Genomic DNA, 22,367 nt, shown 5'->3' with positions numbered 1-22,367 from the left:
TGGAACCACAATGAGTACTCCTACTATGTTTTTACTGTGGAGCAAGACATTAACACTGGGGAACTTGGGGCAGTCAATGGGAGTGTCTTGACATCAGTTAGTATTACAGCTGAGGAGTTTCGGAAAGTCCTGATGGGTCTGAAGGTAGACAAATCTCCTGGGCCTGATATGATATTTCCAAGGATACAGTGGGAAGCAGGAGAGGTACCTTGGATGAGATTTGTGAATTATTATTATGTACAGATGAGCTTCCAAAAGATTGGAGGGTGATAAATATTGTCCATCTATTTAAGAAAGGGGCTCTAATGGTTGTCATAGCCGAAGAGTGGTAGTGGGGATGAGCTCCTACTGATACACAAATACTCTTCATGGTGTGTGAATCAAACACATTGATTGATGGAATTTAATACAGAGAAATCTGATGTGTTGCATTTTGGGAGGCCTAACTTGGGTACAAGAACATGGAATGTTGAAAGTGGTGCCACAGTTAGATAGGCTGGTCAAAGGGACTTCATCAGTCAGAGTACGGACAATTGAAATTGGGAGGTCATGATGCAGTTGTATAGGACATTGGCGAAGCACCATTTGGAATATTGGGTTCAGTTTTGGTCACTATGCTAAGGGAAAGTTGTTGTCAAGCTGGAGAGGATGAAGAGAAGATTGATGAAAATGTTGCCAGTACTTAGGGGCCTGAACTATCCTGAGATGGCGACAGGAAGATTGCGAAGGGAGAGAGAGCTGCCACAGATGGACCAAGTGAATTTGAGGTTGAGGTGGAAGTTGGCAGCAAAGTGGATAAAGTTGACGAGCTCATCAAGGGGGCAGGAGGCAGCACTGATTTAGTTGTAAATGTAATGGGAGGGTGCACTGAGGAGCCTTGCTCCAATGGCTGACAAAAAGACAGGCATAGCTGGGATTCACGCGTGCCCAAGGCTACTCATTTGACGGAGAAAGTTGGATATATCAAAGGAGAAGTTCTGCCAGGTAGAGGAGGGTGGTGTTGCAGGGGGACTGGTTGGTACTGTTATTAAGGAAGAAGCAGAGACTCTTGAGACATTTATTGGAGTTATATATTTATAGGAACTGGATGTCCATGGTGAAAATGTGGCCGTCTAGCTCAGGAAACTGAAAGTTGTCATAGTGATGGAGTGCTTGTGAGGTGTAGGTGGGAAGAGACTGGACCAAAGGGGACAAAATGAAGCTGAGGGATGCAAGATCAATGGCATAGGAGTGCGTGGAGACAATGGGTCTACCTGGACAATTGGATCTTATGAAGGAGGTAGAACTGGGCAGTGCGGGTTTGGGAAACAATGAGGTTAGGTACTGTGGAGAGGAGATTACTGGAGGTGGTGAGGTCATTGCTGGTATGGGAGGTGGTGGCTGATGGTTTTTAATGAGATCCTGTTCAATGGGTAAGAGGAGGAGTCTGAGATCAGTGAGACCAGACTATAGCAGCAAAATGATTCTGTTTCTGTGCTCCTTCCTCTCCTCTCCTACACTCCTGCCACCTTTTTATTCAGACATCCACTTGTTTTCCCATGAAGAGCTCAGGCCTGAAACATCCACTGCATTTTATTTCCTATTGATTCTGCATGACTTTCTGAGTTATTTATTTATATCCAGCACTTACCAGAATGTATCCTGATAGTTTAGTGGGAGTTTTGGCTTCTGATTTTAGCACCCTGTTACAAATAGTTTCCCTTCCACTGACTTTTAAAAGTAAAAAAAATATTAAATTGCAGTGCTATTTACATTTAATAATAAAGCCAAAGCTGTAAGTAAAATTGAAATTCAGATTTCAGATTTATTCTGAGTACATACATGATATCACATACAACCCTGAAATTCCTTTTTCCTGCGGGCCAGGCAGAATTACCATTAATTAGTGAAAAAAATAAACTGTAAACAGCATAAACATGCAAACAAATAACAAAAGTAAACAAATAAATATAAACAAACTGCAATATAGAGAGAACAAAGAAAATCAATAAAGTGCACAAGTAAGAGTTCTTAAATGAGTCCCTGATTGAGTTTGTCGTTGAGAGGGGTCTAATGGTGGAGAGGGAGCAGCTGTTCCAGAACCTGGTGGTGTGAGTCTTGAGGCATCTAGACATCTTTCCTAAGTTTAAGTTTTATTTCAATATTTTTTGTCTTCTGTTGGAAATCAGGGAATGTGTGAATCAGCTGGGAAAATGGGCCAGATTCAGGAAGATTAGCCCAAATCGCACTGACTGGTTGAGAAAGCGGTGTGCCCATTTGACCTACACCTGCTGCTATTATTTTTAATGCTGCAATAGCTGAGCAGAGAGGCAAAACAAAAACTATTTTGTAGAAATGAAATTATCTCTATCTGCGTTTGCTGCCATAAAATTAAAAAGTTTAAAATTTAGACATCCAGCACGGTAACAGGCCACTTCGGCCCAGGAATTTGTGTCGCCCAATTTACACCCAATTAATGTACATCCCCTGGTACATTTGAACAGTTGGAGAAAAACAGGGCCTCTGGGAAAAACCCATGCAGACACGGGGAGTATGTACAAACGTGGGATTCAAACCTCGGTATCGATCCCTGGCGCTATAAAAACGTTGCGCTAACTGCTACACCAATCATGCCGTCCCAAAAAGTGAATAATAATTGTTTACATTTGTGAGACACAATTTCTAATGGCCAATACATTTGAAAAAGAATACAAAGCTAAAAAGAAAGAAATTAAGCGTAATGCAGTTTTTGTCATTTTAATCCTCTTTTCAGCTGAAATTTAAGACCAAATAAAGCATTCACAGAGAGAGTTAGAAATAATTTTAAAATGGAGAAAAATTGATGTTAAGAACTCTGGGGAGAATACAAAAATTAAGCAAGAAATTTACCCAGAATTAATTTGCCTAATATTATATGTGACATCGTGAGTTTGACATGATGATAAACCAAACCAATGTGATTTCTATTCTTGTGTACATTTGCATCCATTGACATCTCAGATTGCAAGCTGGTTACGGCTTATGCTCCTGCTGGCTGGAACTGTCAAGGCAGCTTCTAGCAATGCATAAACCCCATTCATTCATTGAATATTTAATAGCAGAGGATCTTTCCTGGACCAATCATACCAATGGCATAGTGAAGAAAGAACGTCAGTGCCTCCACTTCCTCAGGAGTTTACGGAGGTTTGGTATGATACCAGAAACCCTGTAAAATTCCTACAGAAGTGTGGTGGAAAGTGTGCTGACCGGCTATATCATGGTCTGATATGGGGACACCAATACCCCTGAGTGCAAAGCCCTCCAAAAGATAGTGGACATAGCCCAGGGCATCACAAGCAAAACCCTCCCCACTATTTAGTACATCTACATTGAACGCTGCTGTTGAAGAGTAGCAACAGTCATCAAAGACCCACACCACCCAACACAAGCACTATTCTCGCTACTACCATCAAGAAAGAGGTCTAGGTGCCACAAGACTCACACCACCATGTTCAGGAACAGTTGCTACCCCTCCACCATCAGACTCCTCAATGACTCATTTAAGGACTCTTAGTTGTGCACTTAATTGATTTTCTTTTGTTTTCTCTGTATTGCACAATCAGTTTGTTTACATTTGTTACCTGTTTATAGTTCTTTATTTGTTTACATCTTTACGCAGTGTACAGTTTATTTTTTGCACTACCAATTAGTGGGAATTCTGCCGCAGCCTCAGGAAAAGGAATCTCAGTGTGTATGTGGTGGTATGTATGTACTCTGACAATAAATCTAAAATCTATTAGCATTAATGTGTTCAAATAACAGATATAAAAGCGAGAGACCAAACTAAAAGATGATATAAAAAGATTATTATTACCATTTAAGGTTCGATTACGTTTATTCCCTGCAGCAATGGCAACCAAATTCACTGACTTGTTTCTCATGTACAATATGGGTCTATTTGAAGATATTATTGCTGATAATCTGTGAATTTTGCCATATAATTTAATTTCTAGTTTAATTACTATTTAATAGTAAAATTGCTATTTTGGTTTAAATGATTACACACTAAACTTCGCACAAAGTGGTCTTCATTTTAATTGATAGTGATCTAGCTCCAGTATTATACTACTGGTGTGGGATAAGATTCATTCTAAATAAGGAAATCAAACATAACATAAAGGTCTGTGCCTTCTAAACCAAATATGTTGTCTTTTGGGAGTCTGGTAAATGCTCCCAATCATTCATGGAATGAATGCAATTGATACAATTTAAAAAAAAAGTGATTGCGAGGTTGACCATGATTAACTTAAATTAAATGTTTTAAATTTAAAGTAAAATTTTAAAATTTAGACGTACAAGACATTTCGGCCTATGAGTCTGTGCTGCCCAATTCCCAGTACATTTCAAACCGTGAGAGAAAACCTGAGACCCTGGAGAAAACTTATGGAGACACGGGGAGATCATAAAAAAATCCTTACAGGCAGCACGGGATTCCAACCTTGGTCCTGATTGCTGGCGTTGTAACGACGTTGCGCTAACTGCTATGCTAATCATGCTGTCCAACTTAGCCAATCATCCTCCACAGAGAAGAAATGTAGCAGAATAGCATTCCATCATTGTGTTTCTCAGTACTTGAACTTTTATTTCTCTGCTCTTTCTCACAATCTCCTATATTCAATTCATCCCACAAAAAGTCTACATTTAGTTGAAGCCTATGTTTCCAGCTAGCTGTCAATGTGGATGATAAATAAAGAAGGTATAACCAATACTTAATTTCAGTGAAAAGTAAACATGCACATGCCTCTGTCTTTGGATTGAGAAATGTTTTAAACCCATCTACTAATGCCTGGAGCACAATATGAGATAAAGGTCTATTATATAAGTGCATTAATGAGGATTGCTGCTCACTGGCTGGCAGTTCCATAAAGAACCACTGCACAGTGCACAGGACAGCTTGTTCCCAATCTCTAAGGCTGCACTTTGCAACATGGAAGTCATGAATACTGCTTCTACATCTAACAATATTGAGTCCAGATCAGATCCTTTTTAAAACTGCTTCCTCTCATCAGAAACGAATGCCCCTTTGTTTTTGATACCCAAACCAATAGAAAAGAATTCAACTATCCTATCTCTCATGATCCTATGTACTTCCCAGCCTCTCAATCCAAGGAAAGTGAACCCAATGTCTCCTCTGAACAAAAGCCCTTCACTCTAGGCAACATCTCAGTGAATTTCCTCTGCTCCTTTTCCAGCTCTATCACATCATTAAGTTAAACAGGAAATCTACAGTCACTGTGACTGTGGTGCAATATGCAAGTGCACTGGAGAAACTCAGCAGGACACGCAGCATCTACCGGAAGTAAATGTTTCTGGCCTGAGCCCTTCAACAAGGTATTACACTGCAAACTCATTTTTCGTATAATGTGGTGACCAGAACTGCAAGTGTGACCGAGCCAGCATTTTGTAATGTTGTAAGGTTTTGCCCCAACTCTCTTCCCCATAAAGGGAAGCATGCCTTCTTCAGTACTCTTTTGACTTGTGTTGCCACTTTCAGAGAACCATGAACTTAGAGCCCTTGGGCTCTCCTTCATCAACATTCCTCAGAGCCCTACCACTCACTGTATATGTCCTATCCCTATTTGACCCCAAAATGCATCACCTTGTGCTTGGTGGGATTAAATTCCATCTGCCAATTCTCTGCCCTACATGCCATTTGAATGATATCCTGCTGTTCCTCTTGCATTCAAACCACTGATATTCAGATGACACCCCACACCCCACCCTCCCCACCCCAGTATTATTGAGTTTCTTCAAAATGAGCTGTATCATGATTTACTGGGACCTGAAGCTGCATCATCTATGCATGCATCAAGGTAGGCAAATTGACAAAAAATATATATCTATTTACTTGTTTTCACATACATTCTGTGAGATAAAAGTTTCTCACATCTTACATTTTTGAAAAGTGATTTGTGAATTCTGTTACCCCAATGACTGTCATGGGCTACATATCACAAAAACCAAAGAGCTCAGTACTGATTCCCATTGCATTCCACTAGTTAGAGATTTCCAACAAGGAAACCATCCTCACACCACTGCCCTCTGTTTCCTATCAACAAGCCAATTTTGGATCCAATTAGCCAGCTCATCTTGGAGTTCATGTCCTTAACCTTCTGGATCAGTTTGCTGTGTGGGACCTTACTAAATTCCTCCTTTCCTTACCATCTCAAAGAACTCAATCAAATTAATGTTCAAGATTTCTTCCCCCCCCACCCTCACAAGCCATGCCAGCCTGATCAAACCCTCTCTTTTTAAATCATGCCTGTTAAAATGTTCTCCAATCATTTCCCTACTGCTGAAAATAGCTCATAGTCTTGACATCCCTACTACCCTTTTTAAACAATAACAATCCTCCAATCTGGTACCTTGCCTAAGTTACAAAAATATCGATCAAGAACCCCAACAGTCTCTTAGTTTGTTTCCATTCACATTCTGGGATAGATCTCATCTAGCCCTTATTATTTATCCACTCTTATGTATTCAAGACCTAAAGCACCTTCTTAATACTGACACATTAGAGACAAATACAAATGAGACAAATGAAGTATTATTTGTAAAATGATCGTGGCTGTAATATAGTGAATGGTAATGATTTTGTTAAATTTGGCAAATAAATGAATTTTAAATTTGCAAGACAGTATGTCAAAAGATGTTCGCAATAAATCAGAGAATTTTTGATCTTATAGTGACAGAAAGTTTACACCAGTGGTTCTCAATCTTTTTCTTTCCACTCACATACCACTTTAAGTATTCCCTATGCCATAGGTGCTCTGTGATTAATAAGGGATTGCTTAAGGTAGTATGTGGGTGGAAAGAAAAATTTGAAGACCACTGTTTTAATCGTACCTAATTGACTCGTTATGTGCATGGTTTCATCCTCCAAAGGAAATGGGCCAATGACAATTTTTTTCAAGCAAAATATTTCAGTAACAATCGGGTCTAGAGCAGTGATTCTCAACCTTCCCTTCCCACTCACATACCACCTTAAGCAATCCCTTACTAAACTTATAACTTAAAGTGATATGTGAGTGGAAAGAAAAAGGTTGAGAACCACTGGTTTACATCATATATGGATAAACTCAAGACCATTGATTTACAGTAACTGAACGTCAAAATCTAATTTCATTACATGGTATTTTGAAAGTTTCCTATTTGGAACTGAACATAATAATTTTGACCTTTATACTTAACAACGGTGACAATAGTTGGCAATATTTTCCTATATTTGAATATTTCATTTTTCCCATGGTATGCAAATTGTAGCAGTTGGAGGTCAAAATCTAGGTCAGTAAATTAGTACAGGGACTTTTTCTCATTTATGGCATTTCTCCAAGTTTTCTTCTGATCCTCTGTCACATAGACAAAATGACAAATGGCAAGATAAAAGGAAATCCTTTCATGCTCCAATATGTTATCAAGCAAGTTCCAGAAGATGTTTACGACTTGAGACACAAGTGAAATGCCATTGCTTGTATCAGACAGCAAATGATTCATTTGGATCATGCTTGATTTGGCCCACTATCCATGCTTTTCCTGTTGTGCTCTTTTTTTTTGGCAGATCAAGAAAACAAAATGATCTTCACGCCTTGCTCTTGCAGCTGTCCGATACATTTAAAAATGGTTCAAAGGATTTCAGTAATTGAAAATAGACAGAAACAAGGCTGAAGTTTAATGTGTAGAATATGGAGCTGATACTTTTTGGGAAGAAGAACGTGGAAAGGCAATACAGAATAAATAATGCTGTACCAAAGGAGGTTCAGGAGAAGAGAAACCTAGCAGATTGGCTGCTCAGTCACTGAAAGAGGTAGAGCAGATTGAGGAAGTGATTAATGAAGCATATACAATTTTGGGCTTTATCACAGAGTCATATAGCATGGAGATAGGTCCACCTGGTAACTTTTCCATGACAACCAAAATATCCCATCCATATTTGTCCCACCTGCCTGCATTTGGTCCATACCCCTCTAAGCACATGTGACAGTCCAATTTTTTTCTTAAAATTACAATAGAACCTGCCTCAACCACCTCGTCTGACAGCTGATTCTCTCATCCCATACACCATCACCCACTGTGTAAAGTTAGCCCTCAGGTTTCCTATTAAATCTATTCCCCCCTTCACTTTAAACATTGTCCTCTGGTTACCGATTCCCCTGCTCTTGGCAAAAGACTGCTTTCACCAATTTATTCCTTTCATGACTTAGTACACCTGAATGAGACACTCCTCATCCTCCTCCGTTCCAAGGAATAAAACCCCAACCTGCTCAACCTCTCCCTGTAGCTCAGATCCCTGAGTTCTGGCAACAGGGATAACAGGGATATCAATATTAATTTTATTCACATGAATTTTCAAACAGCACAAAACATAAATTAAAATTTCTAATGCATTAGCATAAATGTCCTTTCATTGGGGACATCGTTTACAGAAAGATGCATATACACAATTTATAATGTTCATGCGTTTTAATGGTCATTGATTGTTGGATTCAAGGCTCTAACACTGCTAATTCCTGGCCATTAGGAGATTGCCACCTTTCCATAGAGGAAGAAACAGATGGCCAGGCTGATGCCCACAATATACTCTTGTCTGGATTACTCTGCCTCCAACCATTGTATTCCACCATGAGTAGCTGTTGCCTGGAAACTCATGCAAATATGTCAACAACAAAAAAATAATTCCCTTGAAAGAAATGTTGGTATCTTGAGAAAGGACAGAATTTTAAAATTCTGCTTTGCAATTGGCTTTCTTCATGGACTAGATAGATAATGGAGCATGGATATTCTGTGACTCAGATTGTATTGTGTTAGCATAAAGTGTCCTGACAGCTACCCAACAATGATGAACATTTCCTAGAAGATAGTTCCATCTAGACCAGCCATTCCCAACTTTTTTTTAAATTTATGACCTCCTTCCCTCTTCTCCCCTTTTATAGGACTCTATTCAATGTTTATGGGCCCCCTTCCCGGTGAAGCAGTCAAATTTTGGTTTCTTCCGTATTTATTTCCCACCAACTACATAAATAAAAACATTAAAAATGTTCATGTTATGCAAACAGAGCTTTTACTTAAATGTGCTGTAGCCCTGGGTGCAGTGTGTGTGTGGAAGGGAGGGGGAGAGAGGGGGCCTCATTGAGATTAGTTGCTCTAGACAACAGTGCGATCCAGAGAGTTATCTGTATTCCGGGGCTCACGGAACAGAGACCCAATGTGCTTGGCTTCAGACTCTACAGTGGGGCAGAGACTTTAAATGGCTTTATCCTTTGATTCCAATGGAATGGAAAATCAATCCATTAGCATTATTAATTATTAATTTAGACTTACAGCCCTTTCGGCCCATAAGCCCTTGTCACCAATTGCACCCAATTGACCTCCAACCCCTGTACATTTTGAAGGGTGGGAGGAAACCAGAGCTCCCTGAGGACACCCACACAGACACAGGGAAAACACACAAACACCTTACAGACAACACAGGATTCGAACCTGGTTGCTGGTGCTGTAACAGTGTTGTGCTAACCACAACACCAACATGCCACCCATCCCCATTGTGGATGTGTTGATATTGTCTGGTACACAACTATGTCAACCCCAGAGTAGAAATGATATCCCTTTGACTCTGCAACATCTACCATGACATGTGTTAAATGGACTGCTCTATTGTCCTAAACATCTTTTACAATTGTCCTAACAATCCAGAAAATAAAGACAGAGCATAAGGTATTCATTGCCTATTGATTTTTCCTCGATCTTCCCTCTTGTGATCTTCAGCTGATTCCTTTGGGAAATACAACTAAAATACCACAGCATAACCACAGAAAGTCTCTTTTGATGTTATACTTATCACCTTACACTCTTCGTCCTATGCATGGATCTCCAGGGCCGATGTGGGATTTTTCTCTGATGAAACATCATCAGGCAGATATCACTCATGATGGTGAACTCCAATGTCACTTCCTGCCAGGCACATCTATATCATCTTGGTCCTCATTTAACACACTCTGTCCAGATGATCTGAGTCTTTGTCCATAATCTGGAGACTCCCTATATGATTTATGACAACATCTAGTGGTGATATATATATTAAGCTGGAACCTGTTTAATATCCCCAAACCCACCCTTCTCAGTGACACAACTATATGGATAATTTTGGCTATTGGATGTTTCTGATGTGGCAACTACTCTCTACCTAAAGGATTATGTAAAACAAATCCACCTGCTCTGTTTTATTAGAATCATGATGGAAGCTATCTTTTAAGGCTAAATATTCAAAACTATAATTTGGGAGAAAATTAATATCTGGGGTGATATGAACTAACAAACCTTATTAGTACTAACAAAGAACAGCAATGGAAAATTCACCAGACAATAGTAAATTCAAAATAATAGTTTAAAAAAAAAATTACTTAGTTATCTCTAAACTTAACTATCTTTTAAAACCCCACTATGCGCAAATGTGTGTGTGTGTGTGTGTGTGTGTGTGTGTGTGTGTGTGTGCGCGTGCATGTGTGTGCGCGTGTGTGTGTGTGCGCGTGCGTGCGTGCGTGCGTGTGTGTGTGTGTGTGTGTGTGTGTGTGTGTGCGTGTGTGCGTGTGTGTGTGTGCGCGTGTGTGTGTGTGTGTGTGTGTGTGTGTGTGTGTGTGTGTGTGTGGTTACATTTTTTGTTGACTTTTATGAAGCATTTTTAAACATTTTATCTTCAGATCACTTTTAACTCACAAGTCTCTTGATGAACTGTCTGTCAGAGAGATATTCTTCAAACAGGAATGACCATCTTCTGGACACAAATGAGGCTGCCTCTCTTTTCTTAAAAGAGCAGTCAGAAGTGGCCTTACTTATTTAAAAGCCACTTATGTTGTGTATCTCTTATAATAAGGATAATACAATATAGAGATTATTGCCCCCAATCCTGTGTTTCTAGGATGTCAAGTTTCTTCAGTCTTCTGATTCAAAATGTCTCCACCTTCAGTATACAGTTTTCTGACATCATGTGATGTGACATCATCACAGTTTTTGTTTCATTTCTGCAAAACATCCTGCCTTTCTTAAAAACCACTCCATATCCATAACAACCTCTGACCTCATCTCTGTTCAAAGTGCCTTAAGTGATTTAAGATTCCCGGAAGTCTGATGATTGCAAGCAAAAGCCTGTTTTTGTTTAAACAGATGGCCTCCTTCTGCAGTTCTTCTTGAGTACTTGAATACTTCAGTTTTTAATAAAGTGAACACTCCATTGTTCTTGAGTTTTGATTTAGAACATTTCGGTTTCATTGTGGTTCTGTTTTCCAGAAGCTATGACTCCAACTGAACTCTTTCTTTTATTGCAATGGTGTTTCTGCAAATGTGTTGTTACCTGTGTGTGACCCTGTATCCAGCCCAGAATTCCCTCACTAAAAATATATCTAATCCTATAACTTACTTTACTAAGAAATATATATTTTATAACTAAAGATTTTAACTTTAATGATTAACACAAATCCATTACAGGGGAATTTTTTTTCATCAGCTGCACTTTGTGCATGAAATCCAAAAAGACACAAGGGTCTCATAAAATGTATCACAATGTAATTTACTAATGGCAGGAATTATAGTAAATCCCCACATTCAAAATCAAGCATTTATATAGCATTTTAACTTAATCTCCCAATTCACAGGAGCATTAACAAAGATATTTGACATCAAGCCACAGAATGCTATCTTTTGATAAAACACAGAATTCTGTGGACATCGTAGTTGAAGTAATAGCACACAATGCTGGAGAGACTCAAGGAAGGGGGTGGGGTGGGGGGGGTGGTGGAGATTTACACAACCATGATTGCTGAAGGTAATATCCCTGTTAAAGTAGTAGTAATTAAAATAGGAGATATGGGAGAGGTCATAACTGCAGAACACGCATATGGCAAGTGGTAAAGCTGGATGAGGTTCCAATTTGTGGAACAAGGCCAAGAAGGGATTTGAATTAAGGGAAAGAATTTGGTCAGGGACACCATCATGGGCGGCACAGTTAGCACAGCGGTTAACGCAACACCTTTACAGCGCCAGCGACCGGAACCAAGGTTCAAATCCCACACTGTCTGTCAGGAGTTTGCACGTTCTCCCCACATCTGCATGGGTTTTTCCCGGGGGCTCCGGTTTCTTCCCACCCTTTGAAATGCATTCGGAGTTTAGGTTAATTGGGTGTAGATGTGCAGCACGGACCCGTGGGCCAAAATGGCCTGTAACCAGGCTGTATGTATGTCTAAATTTAATTTTTTTTTAATGTGGTTGACCGTTAAGGACAGAAGCAACAATGTCTTAGTTCAAGTTTATTGTCAAGGTGCTGTGAGAAAGTTTGTTTGGATGAGTTAAAGCTGATAAATGGTGCACAACAATTAGAGAACAGCCTGTAAATGTAAGAAGTCTCAGCAAATTTTAAAATGTAGAGATATAGGCTGGTAACTTTCAGCCCACGAGTTCGTTCCACCCAATTACACCCAAATGACCAGTGAGAGGAAACCAGAGCACCCGGAGGAAACCCACGCAGACAAGAGGAGAAGGTACAACTCCTTACAGACAGTGCTGGATTCGAACCCAGGTTGTTGATGCTGCAGCAGCATTGCACTAAGTGCTATGCCAAAGATGCTGCCCCTCATTCTTGATATCACCAAGAAAATGACTCCCAGCATATAATAACCAGCACCACTGAACCATTCTCAAAGACTATCCAAACATTTATAAAAATTTCAGTCATAGAATTATTGTTGGGCCCATTTTTACCACCTTGTATCTTCTTTATAATCATTATTTTAGCATTAATATTTAATCACTACATCCTAAGTTACTTCAAATTTGCTGCTTCTTTCAGCTAAGTGGATAGTTGTGCCTTTTACTCAAAATATTAAAAATTAAAATAATGTCTCAAATATTGTCTTCATGGAAGCTCTGCAAGAGTTATTTGCCTCTATATTCTGAATAGAACAATCAGCTAAAGTTAGTTCAGTAGTAAAACAGGAAAGTCTGGTGATTGAAGTAAAAACACAATGCAGGACAGACAGCAGGTCAGAGTTCTTTATTGACCATAACCCATGTTTCAGGCTTAAGCCCTTTATCAACGTATGAGCAAAATGTGGGCAGTCCCCGAACAAAATGGTGGGAGAACGGAGCAGGAAGACGAGCAAAGACCCACAGGCAGGAGGTAAAAGACATGAATGCTTGTGGTAATGGATGCAAAGATGTGGAATGTGAGTGTTAACAACCACATGGACTCCATTAATGGAGCTGCACTCAACCTACCAAAGGGAGAGGATCCTACCACATTCTTGGCATGTCTTAAAAATCATATGAAGGGTTTGATGAGCCCAGATGTAAGGTCTTCATCTCTGTGAAAAATAAGATTTGAGTCTGAAAATTGTTCATTTCTTTATCACAGATTATTCTTTTTTTTTCTTTGGCTTGGCTTCGCGGACGAAGATTTATGGAGGGGGTAAATGTCCACGTCAGCTGCAGGCTCGTTTGTGGCTGACAAGTCCGATGCGGGACAGGCAGACACGGTTGCAGGGGAAAATTGGTTGGTTGGGGTTGGGTGTTGGGTTTTTCCTCCTTTGCCTTTTGTCAGTGAGGTGGGCTCTGCGGTCTTCTTCAAAGGAGGTGGCTGCCCGCCAAACTGTGAAGCGCCAAGATGCACGGTTTGAGGCGATATCAGCCCACTGGCAGTGGTCAATGTGGCAGGCACCAAGAGATTTCTTAAGGCAGTCCTTGTACCTCTTCTTTGGTGCACCTCTGTCACGGTGGCCAGTGGAGAGCTCGCCATAGAACACGATCTTGGGAAGGCGATGGTCCTCCATTCTGGAGACGTGACCCACCCAGCGCAGCTGGATCTTCAGCAGCGTGGACTCGATGCTGTCAACCTCTGCCATCTCGAGTACTTCGACGTTAGGGATGAAAGCGCTCCAATGAATGTTGAGGATGGAGCGGAGACAACCCTGGTGGAAGCGTTCTAGGAGCCGTAGGTGATGCCGGTAGAGGACCCATGATTCGGAGCCGAACAGGAGGGTGGGTATGACAACGGCTCTGTATACGTTTATCTTTGTGAGGTTTTTCAGTTGGTTGTTTTTCCAGACTCTTTTGTGTAGACTTCCAAAGGCGCTATTTGCCTTGGCGAGTCTGTTGTCTATCTCATTGTCGATCCTTGCATCTGATGAAATGGTGCAGATTATAATTAAGGAACAAAGTGCATAGAAGAATAATTCCAGATTATTGCTCATTTGAGGAGTCTCCAATTGTATGTTCTCAGTTGAACAATTATGATATTATTTTTCACCAAAGTAAATGATCTTCATAATTCAATAGTTACTCCACTTTAATGCATTTAGCACTCTGTTTAGAATGCCTAAATTTACACCTTATGTTTCTGATTTAACATTTAAAATTGTATATATATCTCAAGTGATAATGGTATGTCCAATATTTTCCATAGAATAGAACAGTACTGCATGGTTCAATGTTCTGCTGACCTATGTAAACCCAATCCACAACAATCTAATTTTTCCCAACCTCACACCCATAACCCTCTATTTTCTTTCATCCATGTGTCTGCACATGAGTCCTGAGTATGTGCCTATTGCACCAACCTCCACCACCACCCCCGGCAATGCATTCCAAGCACCCCTCACTCGGCTGGCTGATTATTTGCTCCCATCCTCACCAAAGATTTATGTGTTACTTCAGAGAACATTTACTTTTACAATTTTCAAGTTATGCATTTTTATTTATTTTATTTTCCTAGATTTTTTTTTGCCAGTTTTGTGAGGCTGCCGGTTGCTCGAATTCTGGATAACAGAGGTTTTACTGTTAAGTTGGGACACATCATCAGAATGGGTGACCACTGTATGCCTCGCTAGCTGTTCTTTGCTTTGTTTGGTAACAAATATGTCAATATAACCATCATCAAATTGGTTGATCAAACTGAGGGACAAGGATATTACTTTGTGCAAAATTATTGTTACCTGATATAAACCATCTTATCTGAACTGCCCAAGTTCTTTGTTCAATATTTAAGGATTTACTTGAAAATGTACCCATTCAGAGGTAACACTGAATTATTTCAATAAATAGTTAATTTTGGTAAGTTATGTAGTCAGCATAGAAATTGGCCGAACAATCCATCCCATCCGCATTAATCATTAAATACCTATTTACACTAATCCTACCTTATTCCATTTTTAAAATCACATCTTTGGATTTAAATCATCCTCTTTCCTCCCCTCTCCAACTTCTCTAGGATCCGCTCCCTCCAGGACTCCCTTGTCCACTTATTGCTTCCCCCTTAGCACCTCCCCCTGCAGCTGCAGGAAATGTCACACTTGCGCCCACACCTCCTCCCTCATCACCATTTTGGATCCCAAACAGCCCTTCCAAGGGAAGCTACACTTCACTTGTGAATCTGCGAGAGTCTGTGACACTCTCTGCATTGGATGCAGGCTGGGAAATCGCATCACTGAACCCCTTCTCTCTGACTGCACCTCCCAGTAGCCAACCAGTTCAATTCTGCACCCCTCCCCCACTACTGCCCACGGTCTCAAGCACTACCAAACAAAGGCCATTTAAATTGGTGGAGCAACACCTGGACACTTTCCAACTGGATGTCATTAGCATCAACTTCTCTGGTTTCGGCTAGCTCACTCTCCATTCTCCCTGTCTTCCCCATCCCTCAGTCTTCTTTCCTCCAACTCTGCACACCCTTCCCTCTCCATTCACAGAGTCATCCCCCTTCCCCCTTGTTAGCTGCTGGGCTATCCACCTATCACATTCTTCCTTTGGGTCTGTTCTCCTCCCCCTGCCCCTCCCATCCCTCCATTTTGTATGGGCATCTGTCTTCATTTTGCTCAGACCTTGATGAGGGGCTCAAGCTCGAAACATTAGTGATGTATCTTTGCTGTACAAAGTACACTGTTTGACCTGGCTTTGTGTTTCAACTATACTTTTTGTACTTACTTTCATTATAAATGCGGTAAGATTGAATGAAAACATAACCAGAAGGAGGCTATTTGACCCCTCATGCCTTCCCTGCCATTCAGTAATATCTCAGTGTCACATTCTCGCACAAATATCAAATCTGTTTAATTCCTTGAGATGTTAAATAAGCATTAAAAGCATAGCCATGTTGCCTGCATCTATCCCCAATGTCTCTCTGCAACACCATCGCAGCTCACAGTGCCACCAAGATTTGTATCATCAACATAGATTTTATTTGCTCCCCTCATCCACGTTATTGATGAGGATGGTGAACAAGAGGGACACCCAACGAGTCAAAACCTCTGAACATGAAAATGACTCACATATTCTCTGTTTCTGGAGTTAGGGGACACACGAAAGCATGCCAATGTTTGAATCTGGAGGAAAACACTGGGGGAACTCAATTGGGAGTTCAACTGCATTTGGGAGAAAAGGAACAGTTGGCATTTCAGTCTGGAAATCTTCATCAAGGGTTCCAGTCCGCAAAGTTGACAATGCTTCTAGTCCCACTGATGCAGATCAACCTGCTGAATTCCTCCAGCAGATTGTGTTTTACTCTCTGCTTCTGCTTCTGTTCATTAACCAACTCTACCCTTATTATTATACTTTAATAATTAGTAGCTCAACCTCAAATTGTTGTTTAGTAAATCCCATCATTTTTTTTACATCTCCGATTTGAAGAATTTTGAGTTTAAGGAATGTAGGTTTATTTATGCACTCAGCCTGGATTCCTTGAATATTGGGTAAAACTTTAAAACAACTATGCAGCCATTTTGTCAACCAGCTGTCTCTCGAGCATTAATGTATTTTTGTCAATGACGCCCCATGTTAGCTAACAAAGAAGTAAAGTAATTCAAGGTGCTTTTATATGCCACGTGGTCTGTTGTGATCTATTTGTTTTGCCCAACTGATGATGCAGTTATCGTAAAGACTTAATTTTAAATTATAGTCCGTAAAGCAAAAAAAAAACATTGTATTTTGCATGCTTCCAACTCATGGATTCACTATGCCACCGAAGACTCTCGTAAACTTCTGCCGGTGTACCGTGGAGAGCATTCTGGCTGGTTGCATCACTGCTTGGTATGGAGACGCCTACTCTCGGATCAAGAATAAACTCCAGAGGGTTGTTAACTCAGTCAGCGACATCACATGCACCAGACTTCACTCCATCAAGGACATCACATGAGGCAGTGTCTTAAAAGAGCAGGCTCTATCCTCAAAGACACCCAGCACCCAGGCTAACACTCTGCTACCATATATTTAGTGAGGTAAAGTTGAGCACTCAGCGGCACAAGAACAGCTTCTTCCCCGCTGCCATCAGATTCCTGAATAATCAATGAACCAAAGACATGGCCTTACTTTTCGTGCTCTATTATTTTTATTTTTTATAGTTACATTGCAAGATGGTTGTAATATGAATGTTTGCTCTATGATGCTGCTACGAAACACCGACAATAAATTCTGATTTTGAATCTGATATTTTCAACATTCTAAATACAGATTAAGTGAGGACATTTTACCCATATTCACTGATCAGAAAATCCAAATCAATATTATGGTACTCTTCACTGTTTTTAATAGGGAATAGGATTGGGGAACTGTAAAACAACCATTGTGTTCATTCTTGTCAGTTTTCCTTGATTTGCACTTTAATGAAATAAAATTATCTTTGATAGTTCGATTAAAAGATTTCATTCTTCGAATAAAGTTCCGCTAACTCCTTCTTCAAATCCTTTCTGATGCTGCAGAATTTAAGATAATTCTATTTTGTACTTCTGATTTACTTACTTCAAAATTTTAAAAGCACTGTCAGAAATGGACACATCATCATTGAGGTTCTAAACTAAAGTTGTCATTCAAACCCATAAAGGATTGTATTCCATTGGGCAATTGTATCAATTTAAATTCCTACTGTTGATGTCTATTGGCTTGGATAACTTAGTGAGGTAAAATGAAAAAAATAAAATGGGACCAAACCAGCATCTGGAACAAAATATTAACTTAATCTAATCCCTTTATGATTTTGAATGCCTCTATCAAGTTTCAGATTCCTCATGTCAAACTTAATAATTCCTCTTTACATAACACCATCAAAAGAAAGAAATGCAACCTAACAGGTTGGAAAATGAATTATTGAGCCACAGGAGCCTTATCACAGAAATCAGATCCTTTAATCATCTCATCAGTGACTTATTTGAGTATGCAAGTTGGTGATTAAATGGTACACATCTCTTTCCTGTAATTTCCTTCACCTAAACATTGCAAAGAACAGAGCCATACCTTTGTCCCTGCTGCAAACCTCATGCCCTTCCATGTCCCATCAAGAAATGCTATTGAACCAGGCTGTTCACCTCTGTACTGTCATGTATGACCCCCCCACCCCCCCCCCCCACATCAACATGTCCAATCAGTTCCATTCCGCAGCAGGAATTTCCAGCAGTCCTAATCTTTTCTTCTGGAATTTATGACTCAATCTGCTTCCACTAACCTTTCAGACAGTATGTTCCAACTAAGATTACCTGTTGCCTGAAAAAAAAACATTTCCTAATGTTAGGTCTCATTCTCTTCACTTTCAAGTCGTGAGATCTGGCTTTTGCCGAGGGAAACTGTCCCCTTTTGTATTCACTTCATCTAATCTCTTGATGATTTTGAATGTCTCAATCAAATTACCTCTCAAATTATTCCTCCTTGAATATATCATTCCCATGTCCTTGCGTCTATCCATGTATGTGAAGAAAATAATCACTGAGAGGCTTCCACTGAATCTTTTCTGGATGATCGCTGGGCCCCCCTCACCTCCTTTGAAAAGTCCAGTGCTGACATTGTGGTTTAACTAACAGTTTAGAGAGGTCCAACACACTATTCTTGCTTTTGTGCCCTATATCATTATTTATAAAGCCCTGGTCTCCAAAGCATTTGCACACTTTTTGTATTTGTCCTTTTTATTTCAAATGTTTATTCCAAATATATCCAAATCTTTTTGAATATTCTTCTAATGAATATATGTTTCTTTGTACTTCCCTAGATTAAATGTCTCCATTCCATGACCCCGACAATGTCTTCTTCCACCTCAACACTCACCACAATTCCACATTTTGCATCATCTGCAAATTTTGAAATGCTGCCCAATGTATTAACATATAAAAAGAAAAGCGATGCTTCTCATACCAACCCTTTGGGAACACCAGTGCATTCCATCATCCAGCCCATGAAAACAATCATTCACCACAACCCACTGCTTCCTGTCCCGAAGCAAATTTATTATCCAGACTGCCACTGCTTCGTTTCTTCTGTTCCATTCCAGTACTGGGAATTTTATGTTAATTCAAAAATTAGATCCAAAATGGTATTTTTTTTGTTAAGAAAACCACAAAAGTGAAATAATATTTTGCTCATAGCTACATGAAGCATTTCTGGAATATTTTAATTAAATTTGCAAATCCAGTATTTTTATATCTGTGATTTAAAAAAAAATTAATTGTGACATACTGTAATTGCATTGGTTTCTGTATCAATGTTAAACCTAAACCAATTATTCTACATTTGGTACCACAGTCGATGTTATAGTTTTAATGTTAGACTAATTAAAACCATTAGAATATACTTCTCCCATAGAAATAATTATAAATCAGATCATAGTTTTTAAACTAATTAGGAGGGAACAAACTTTTTAAAAAAAGTTACAATGATCCACTGACATTTTTAATATGTTCAACTATTATGAGATCAGTTAGAATATCACAAAAGATAATCAATAAATATATTAGACACATAGTTTAAAACTTGAGGAATTCCTTTTAAATTGCTAGACAAATTAATGCTCTGATCATTTCTGTAACAAAACACAGAAGAGTTTAATGTAAATTCATAAGATATATTGGAGTGGATCTCAACCTTTTTCTTTCCACTCACATACCACTTTGAGTAATCCCTATGCCATCGATGTTCTGTGATTAGTAAGGGATTGCTTAAGGTGGTATGTGGGTGATAAGGAAAGGTTAAGAATCACTGCTCTTGACCCAATTGTTGCAGAAATATTTTGCGTGAGAAAAATTGTCATTGGCCCATTTCCTATGGAGTTATGAAACCATGCACATAATGAGTCAATTAGGTACAATTAAAACAGTGGTTTTCAAACTCTTTCTTTCCACCCACATACCACCTTAAGCAATCCCTTACTAAGCACAGAGCACCTATGACATAAGGAAGACTTAAAGTGGTATGTGAGTGGAAATAAAAAGGCTGAGAACCACTGGTTTAGTGTGAAAACTTTTTATTCTTTCTTCATCTGAAATACAGTTTTGATGTGGCACTACCACATTTTTTTATATCACATTATATATGGGTCATTTCATCAAATGGTCTGGCAACATCAGCAGAAAGTGAAACACAACTGAAATTTCAGGTCAAAGGTTCTTCCTGTGAGGAAGGGTCACTTATCTGAAATATTAACTCTGATTCTCACTCACTAGATGCTGCCCGAGATGTTGAGTGCTTCCTGCATTTTCTGTTTTCATTCCAGAATTCCAGCATTGGCATCTTTTTATTTGACTATGTTTGATTATCATCTTATAGCTTAATTGGACATCTTTTGTTCTAATCAAAATGTATATTCTAGTCTGTACACAGCAGCATGTCGTTGGTTACACTGGCAATGAAGATTTTGCTTGTTGAACACTTCTGGGTGTACTTTATGGATTTTGGGCCGCTGATCACAAAAATTGCCTTTCAACGTTCCTATCACATACTGTATTCTTCAAGCGATAACCTAGTTTTGTGATTTCCTGTCATATTTGAAGTCGACTTCGAGCATATAAAGCCATGAAGTGCGACATGCCATTGAAAATTCATTTTTTTGCATTGGCACTTGGACTTCTTCCCCGCTGATCTTGGTGCAGTCAGCGATGAACAGGGTGAAAGGTTTCACCAGGATATTGCCAGTAGAAAGGCAACTGGAATCCATCAGTGCTGGCCGACTAATGTGGGACACTGACAGGAGAGGCATCAGATGCTGAGTACAAGCAAAAATCAGCGCAAACCATTCTTACATCAGCATCAATATGTGATTAGACCTGCTAACTTCAACAACAGTCCAGTTAATGTTTCTCCAGCTTCCTGCGCGATAGGAGCAAATGTGAAATTATCTTTGTGTAGGTTGTTGATCATAATCCCCAATTTTCTTTCAGGAAGCAAACCTTTTTGTCCATGAAACAGCACTGTTACATGGTAAAGGGTTTCTGCTAAAAACAAGGGTGACTCCTTGCCGTTCTCACCTCCACTCTCCCTTTTCAGTCTTGCTACGCGAGCCGAACTTTTCACAATAACAAGAGGGTGTGAGCGCGGCGAGTCTGCCAGACCCAAAGATAAAATGGGGAAAACAAATGATTTGCCATCCTTCACCTTCCCTTTGCTGCTGGCTCAGCGCGAACATTTTAATTCTGCCCCAACTTTGCGAACTTGTCATTTCCCCGAGCCGCAAGTCCCTCGCTGCTGCTCGCCATCCTACCACCCTCTGTCATCGGGACAGCGACTGATCGCTGCCACACAGGGTTGGCGCTGGGCTCCTCTTACCTGGTGGCCTTCCGAACGAAGTATGAGTGTGCAAAGTCGAGATGATCATCGAGCCAAGCCTCGGTGCGCTCGTAGTCGCTGGGGTGGTAAGAGGCCATGGTACAGCGAGCCCTGCTCCCCCTCAGCTCTGCCCAGGGTCGATCACTGTCGTCGCCGCTCCGTCTCCCTTCCCTTCATCGCTCTCTCTCTCGCCGACAGCCACTTGTTTCTTCCCCCACTCTCTCCGAGGCTGTCCCTCTTCGGCCAGGACAACCTCCACCCCACCGAGCATGGACTTCCCGGAGCTGTCACTCCCGGCCCGCACGCCTCCAGCCAGTGAGTGACAGCTCCAGTCGGCGGCGCCGCTCCAGAGGAGACGCCGCCGAGCTCAGGAGCTGGGTTCTCGCCACCACCCCCCCTCCCCTCCCCCACCCAGCCCCCGCCGATTCTCGGTGTTTCCCGGCGAGCCCGTCGCTGCAGGGGAGCAGGAAAGTGAGCAGGCGCCTCGGGATTTCATATCACGGTCAGTTCCCACCCACCGCACAAAACATGGGTCCCGCAGGCTTCTTCGCATCTGTCATTTCAAACAGCCCATGGCCACCAAAAGGGACAGATCTACAATTCGGCCAGTCTTTGGTCAAACGAATCCTCAGTTTATTGCATTTGATTACACATGGGCGTCATGTTGTGTTATGCTGCGCTTGCCCTTTAAAATAGCCTGACTCTGTGGAGAAGTCACGCAGCCTTATTCGTGGAGCAAAGATGTTTAACTCAATATTTATTGCGCTACCGGTTCCTCCAGCATTTTTGTGCGT

The 22,367-nt window shown here is 40.5% G+C and overlaps 1 protein-coding gene across 10 annotated transcripts in view; it reads right to left on the bottom strand.

Moving 5' to 3' along the window:
* pde5ab (phosphodiesterase 5A, cGMP-specific, b) overlaps positions 1-21,949 on the bottom strand; it is a 177,207-nt gene extending 155,258 nt beyond the window's left edge. For 7 of the 10 annotated variants that reach the window (XM_069926609.1, XM_069926606.1, XM_069926607.1 and 4 more), the window contains exon 1: positions 21,574-21,949. In XM_069926609.1, coding sequence (XP_069782710.1) covers positions 21,574-21,671 — 98 coding nt within the window. In that variant the 5' untranslated portion in view covers positions 21,672-21,949. The remainder of the gene's footprint in view (positions 1-21,573) is intronic. The other 3 variants (XR_011354157.1, XR_011354155.1, XR_011354156.1) reach the window with 1 other exon arrangement.
* Between the last annotated feature and the right edge of the window lie 418 nt (positions 21,950-22,367).

The sequence above is a fragment of the Narcine bancroftii genome, chromosome 3, assembly GCF_036971445.1.
Source record: "Narcine bancroftii isolate sNarBan1 chromosome 3, sNarBan1.hap1, whole genome shotgun sequence".
NCBI lineage: Eukaryota > Metazoa > Chordata > Chondrichthyes > Torpediniformes > Narcinidae > Narcine > Narcine bancroftii.
The sequence above is the reverse complement of the archived record's forward strand: the minus strand, read 5'-3'. Positions and strand labels throughout refer to the sequence as shown.